The following is a 6,407-nucleotide window of genomic DNA, read 5'->3' as shown; positions in this document are numbered from 1 at the left end:
ATGTGCCATGAATCCATTCCAGTCCACCCCTCAAAAAAATGCTTTCAACGTGTTTTTCAATAAAGAAATTAGCATGCTATCATAGTATTTTTTTTGTTTGTTTGTGCATCACGAGGAATTTATTTGGCACCTTCTGATGTGTGTGACTTAGCCACTGAGGGGCAGAGTAATGCAGTCATGCAGTCAAATGAAAAAGTTTCACACGGACTGTGACTCAGTTCGCTGCTATAATTTGTCGGCTTTCTCGGAGGATAAAGAATATATGCCTGTGAGAATTGTATTACTCAATTGTCTGTCTGTGTGTTGAGGCACCGTTTGTGTCCAAATATCTGTTGCTTCAAGGACTTTAACAGCACACCTAGTGATGCTATTCATTAGGCCATCTGTGCCATTTTGCACTGTGCGTTAATATTGAGCTGGCAGAAGGCGAAGTTGTTTTGGTGTTTTGTTCAGTTTGATGGTAAACTTCAAGGGAGTGGCATTTAAATAACTTGAAATTTTTTGCTTGGTAAATTTTTCCCGATCAGCCAAATTGCTACTTGCTGCGAACAAAGTGAACTGTGGTAACTGTCACCATACCGTGATTACATGTCAAATGTTTGCAAGTCAAACCAAAAAAACAAAACAAAAAAACTCGTAAGCTTGTTCACTTGTGTCTCAAGGCACCACTGTGCAATGTTTCAATCTCTTCTATTTTGGGTGGCCCAAAAAAAAAAAGGAAAAAAAAAAAAAAGGAAAACATTTTTTAATCTGGTCTCTTCATACCGCAGGTTTTCATGGATCACGGGTGAGTGTGTAGCGTATCCCCCCACGATAAACAGGGTTTCACTGCATTCAACACAGGTGCCGAGAAAAAGCAGCATCTTTCTTCAGGCAGCCGTGTTGGGGCTGACAGAGAAATACCTCAGACTCTGGCGGCCCCCGGTGGAGGCGAGGTGCACCTCACAGCAAGCCTTTCAAAAAGCCAAGCGCTGCTCGATGGGCAAACTGTCCAGCAGGCACTTGAGCTGCTCTTCGCCCAGCTTGATTTTGTCCTCCAGCTTGCGCTGCTCGATGATGAGCGCCGACTTCATCTTGACAAAGTGCTCGTAGTCGGCCATGCCGTCCTCGGGCAGGTAGCTGGCCAGGATGTCGTAAACGGCCCGCTCGCGCCGATCCAGGTTGTCCTTCAGCTCCTTGGCGTCCTCGTGCTGCCGTATCAGCAGCTTGCGCTTCTCCGTCAGCGTGCGCTGGAGGGAAAAAAGGGGTGGGGGGGGGGGGGAGGTGGGGAAGAGCGATTTGTTGTGCTGGAGCTGGGAGTCATCTATACTTCTCCAGACATGCAAATGTATTAAATCCAATTCCAGACATTTCCAAATTTGCATAGAAATCCTGTGTATTCTGCGTACAACTTCTAAGTGAGTCTCAAGTCTTCACCTTCATGTTTCAAGGCAAGCGTTTGTACGTACCCGCTCCTCGGGCGTGGCCTCCTCGTCCAAGCTGTTGAGGGCGTTCTCCACCCTGGCCAGGCGGCCCGACAGCGAGAGCAGCAGGCTCACCACCTTGTCCAGGTCGCCCACGAACATGCGGAACTTGTCCAGCTCGTTGGGCTTGCACACCTGCTGGACGCGAGCCTCCACCTCGTCTCCCAGCGCGTTGTTGTCCAGCACGTCCTCCTGCAGGCTTTGGCGGGCTTCGCGCAGGACCTGAAGCTTCTTGCTCAGGCTGTCCATCAGCTCTTGCTGCACCAGATCGAACGCATTTATTGGTGACTTTCAATTTTTTCATACACTAGACAATTTTTTTTTTTTTTGCCGTGTACTGCGCAGCCCCTTTCGCACTGCTCATCAAGGCCTACAGAAGACTAATTTATCATTTTGTGAGGAGTGTGTCGTACTTTCTTGTTCGCCAGATCCATGTCCAGTTCGTCCTCCGAGTCGTCATAGTCCTCGTTCTGCTCCTGCATGTCTTTCATTTTGATGAGAAGCTCAGCTTTGGGGGCCGACGTGCTGTAATACGCAGAGCTGGTCACCAAGGCAACCGCCGCCGCCATGCTGTCTTCCTTCTCCCTGAAATAAGATCAGAACATTGTCATCGCGATGTCTAACATGATAACCATGACGTGTTTGACACTCTTCCAAAGACAGCCCCAAAGAGTGAGAGTTGAATGTTGCTAGCTGAGATTCGTGGCTGGCTGTGAACTGGCTAACGGTTAGCGTTTTAGTGCCCGTTTTTGTGGCCATCGTAGCTTGTGTATAAAAGGCGCATTTTTTTTTTTTTGTTTTTGTGTTTTGTTACGTCTTAAATTTTCCTTTTGTCGCATCATCTTATTTCTCCACAAAGTGATGACTGAGTCTGTAGCATTATTTGAGTTATTCGATTCATCATTTTAGCCCGACTCCAGACTGAGTTGAAAATTCCTGACCTTTCCTCAGCCTGCCGGGTGGCGTTCGGGGGTTTGGCGGGTGCTTTCTTGCGTTGGTGAGCTCCTTCCAGCAGCTGCTCGCCCTGAGGGAACAGGCCCTCCATCAGGTCCATGGTGGTTTTCATCTTGCTCTGGTCCAGGATGTCAGCCAGCGACTTGTCCTTGTCCATGATGTCGCGGGCCAGCTCCTCCCTCTTCTGCTCTTCAGACATCGTCGGGGTGGCGGCGTCCCTCTCGCCCTGGTCCGAAGTCACACCAGGTTCATCAAGTTCTTTCTGCCGAGTGAAAGTGCAGAAGACCGAGTCCTGCCCACTGGCTCCCAATCTGCCTGAGAACAGTTTGGGGAGGAGGAAAAAATTTCCTGTGGCCGCATGCATGTGATTTTAAATGTCACTGCACGATGGCAGAGAGTTTTTCCATGCCCAGCGACAAGAAGATCTCAATGCGCTGCTCTGCTTTATGAATCTATCAAATTAGAAATTTACTAGAAAGCAGATGAAATAGAATGAAACCTCTTTGGGAATCAGGCCGAATTTGTACTTTTTTTTTCTTTCATTTTTAAATCTTTTATCCTGAATACGAGGATGTCTCAAATAGACATTGACAATTTTATTGGAACGTAAGATTCAACCAAGGTTAATATAGTTTGCGAAAACCAACGAAATGAACAAAAATGGACCCCCCCCATAACATTTTTAAAAATTAAAACTACTCACTATATAGTATTTTCATCTTTATCAATTCATTTGTGAGCAATTAATTTCATGTGAGCTTTCAGGGTTCATTTTTAATTTATTTCAGTGTTGCTGTATGAACATGCAGGACAAGAAAGGTCAAATAGTCATTTAAAAATTATTCTTGACCTTTCTTGGCGAGACAATGCTGGAAAAACTGAAACTAATGCTGAAAGCCATAAAAACTAAACTAAAACATTTTTATTTTGGGATGAATGAATGAATGAATGAATAAATAAATCCATAAAAAAAAGAGCAAGAACAACTAACAAACCTGCACTAAAAGCGAATTAAGACTAACTAAAATTAAACCATAAAGGCTCAAAATGAAATAAAAGCTTCAACCAAGCTTCTTTTTATCCGTTTAAAATATTTTTTGTTAGATGCACCTCATTGATTGCATAAATGCAACACGTGCTAGAATTTTCTTAAACATACAGGTAAATAAATAAATGAATAAAATACATTTAAAAAGAGAGAGATGCAGTGTTAACTTCACTTTGAGATGTCAAAGGCGTTTTGTGGCTCCCGGTGTTGTTTTTTTCTGTGTTCGACAGGCAAAATAATTGTTTAAAGTGTTTAAGGTGGCCGACCCCAGCTCCATCAGAACAACACAATAATTTAGCAAACCGCGAACGTGCGGCTTAAAATCAATTACACTTAGGACACTGTGGAGCCTTTGGCTCTCAATAAGCTCCTGTGTACCAACAAACCACAGGAAAAAAAAAACAAAAAAACGTACCCGTTTGAATCGTGGTCCTGAAGTGAGACGGGCGGCTTGTCGCTGAGTCTCTGTGGGGAAAAGTGCGGGGAAGGCGAGCGCCGTGCCTCCATGGCAGCCGGCGTCCTGTCGGAGGGAGTGTGCGCTGGCGTGTGACGCGCAACGGCAGCAACTTGCACTTTGCCGGCTGGTTTTTTAGCCTCGCTGTTCTGGGTGTGACTTTGGGGACGCGTCGCCTCGTCTGGGTTGATGTCGGGGCACCTGGGCGGGGGAGGCTCGGCGTGCTCCGTCACCTGAGAGCGTGCCGACTCTGCTGCTCTGTCGTTGACAGCGGCTGTAGCAGCTGTCGAGGTTCTGTGCCCCGTCGCGGGAGGGGGTCGCTCGCGCTCGGCAGGCTTCTCTCTTACTTTGCAGTCCTCCAGGAAGCTGAGGATGAACGAAAAAGGCTTTTAATTACATACGCCACAAACTATCATCTCCAGCCGCCGAGGGCTTCGCCTTACTCTCGCCAGCAGCCACTGTGATTAAAAAAAAAAAAAGTCTCCTCCCTTGACTGGAGCCGCCAGCAATACTTCAGCTCCCACAAAAAGCCTGTGAGGAGGAATAAAGAATCCTCCGGAGCACTTTTAACTCTTCGGAGGAGGTTTGTCTGGTAGCGTGGCACACGTGTCACAAGCGGTGAGAAGCGACAATGACTTTGTTATGATGCTTAACTGATTCATTGCCAGAGTTCTCCATACTGACAGCTGTTTGAGAGCAATTTGACATCTCTTGGAAAACCACAGAAAATTATGTTTGCCGACAATACAGGCCGAACCTACCACAAGACTATTCTCTTGCTGACCCAAAAGTGGAGAAAATGTGCTTTTTTTTGTGTGTGCCTTTGACGGTAATCTTTTTGGCTTTGTGTCACCTCCAATTATAAAATAAGATTAAAAAAGGCACTTTGACAGCAAAACAGTAATTTATTTACAGATATACAGGAAAGAAGTATGTTCAAATTGAATGTCAGTTTTTTTTGACCTGCTGCTGCAAAGAAGTGTGTCATCTTTTCTCAGTGGCAAACACTATCTATGATCAGTGCCGCCGTGACAAACATAAATTGTTGATACCATACACATAAAACAGAAGTCCTTAAAACCGTCACACAACTTTGCCTTTAGAATGAATGTCCGCTACCTTCACGCTAACATGCAATGCAAAACGTGATCGATGGGCTATTAAATGGCATCGCAGACTCATAACTCACGGCAACAATGTACCACGAAGCACATTTCAGAGTTTGGACTTTGTTGTGTACTGCCACCTGCTGTCGATTGAAATTGACGTCAAAGTGGCCAAGGGCTCGCCTTGCAAATGACACTTGACCAAACCCCAGAAAACGCACAGAACATATTACAAAGACATTCTTTGACTTGACTTCCACTTTAAGTAAAGGGATTAAATCAGTATTTCTACTTTGACCAACTACCCTTTGCACAAATGTTCAACTTAAGTACGGAGCCTGAATACACCTCTATGTATCACCAGACGGGCTAACATCAATCCATCATGGCCATGCAGATTCCCTTGGCATGCACGTGAGAGGTTCCAAGCAAACTCAATTAGGAAGCACTGAAGTGCGTCGATTGTACAGTCATGAGATACGGTTTGCGGCAACTTACGGTCAAACAGATGCTCCCCTTCAAGCTTTTTTTTTTTTTGTACATATAGATCACATAAAATGAACAGATAATCTCCCTAACTAAATATCTGGCATTCCACTGGGAGACTAATTTGATGCACTATTAAATGAAGTTAATTCAACGTGACGGATTGACAAACTAGCAAGTTTCCTTTTCGTGCAAAGACAACAAAACAAGTTGCACCGCTCACCCAAAAGGACGCTTCAGGCCCGTCATTTCCATCGTGACGCAAGTAAGACTGCCTTCTCTCTTTCTCCCCTGTTGCCATCTCCTCACCGCTGTATCAATATCACAGACTGGGCGGAGCTCATCGGCCAGACACCCCGATGACAATGACTGTTGTCATGCAAAGGCCCATAATGAGGGTTGCTCCAGACGATACTCTACACCCCCGACGGTGGGTGTCACCTGCACGGGTGTGCCTTTGTTGGGGTGGGCAGTATAGAAAAGCTAAAGACTCCTAAATTACTGTTCCAATGTGAACTGAAGCACCATGTGACCAGGAAGCATTCGCGAGGAACCTGTACTTCCCGACACAAAGCGGCACCACAGGGACGGCGTGTGTTGGCAGAGGTGTGGCAAGGCTATCGCGCTGCGATACCCCCCCGCAAATTATAAAGACATCACTGTCCCTCCAACAACAGAAGACAGGATCGTTAGAAGGGGGCGGGGGGATATTCTTCCCAATCGAGTACCAGTTTCCACCACATGTGATGTCTAAATGTTTACAGGAGCATGTTAAACTGCTCTTATGAGCAACAATAAACCACATACCTTGAGGCAGAGTTGAGTGGCCCAGCAGGTTTGTCCTCCATCTGGGAATATTCCTTCTCCGGCGTTATTGCGGGGCCATGAGTAGTCTG

At 45.9% G+C, this 6,407-nt stretch overlaps 1 protein-coding gene across 1 annotated transcript in view; it reads right to left on the bottom strand.

Annotated features, from left to right (window-relative positions):
* Positions 1–96: 96 nt before the first annotated feature.
* Positions 97–6,407, bottom strand: part of LOC109531948 (protein Shroom2-like) — a 28,117-nt gene continuing 21,806 nt past the window's right edge. Inside the window, exons 6-11 of the mRNA XM_019896485.1 lie at positions 6,319–6,404; positions 3,881–4,285; positions 2,405–2,728; positions 1,877–2,048; positions 1,449–1,721; positions 97–1,229 (exon numbers count right to left, since the gene is read on the bottom strand). Of these exons, the coding sequence (XP_019752044.1) occupies positions 957–1,229; positions 1,449–1,721; positions 1,877–2,048; positions 2,405–2,728; positions 3,881–4,285; positions 6,319–6,404 (1,533 nt within the window). The 3' untranslated portion in view covers positions 97–956. The remainder of the gene's footprint in view (positions 1,230–1,448; positions 1,722–1,876; positions 2,049–2,404; positions 2,729–3,880; positions 4,286–6,318; positions 6,405–6,407) is intronic.

This window comes from Hippocampus comes, unplaced genomic scaffold (genome assembly GCF_001891065.2).
Source record: "Hippocampus comes isolate QL1 unplaced genomic scaffold, H_comes_QL1_v1.1 scaffold22, whole genome shotgun sequence".
In the NCBI taxonomy this organism is placed as follows: Eukaryota; Metazoa; Chordata; class Actinopteri; order Syngnathiformes; family Syngnathidae; genus Hippocampus; species Hippocampus comes.
This window is presented reverse-complemented; position numbering and strand designations above follow the sequence as displayed.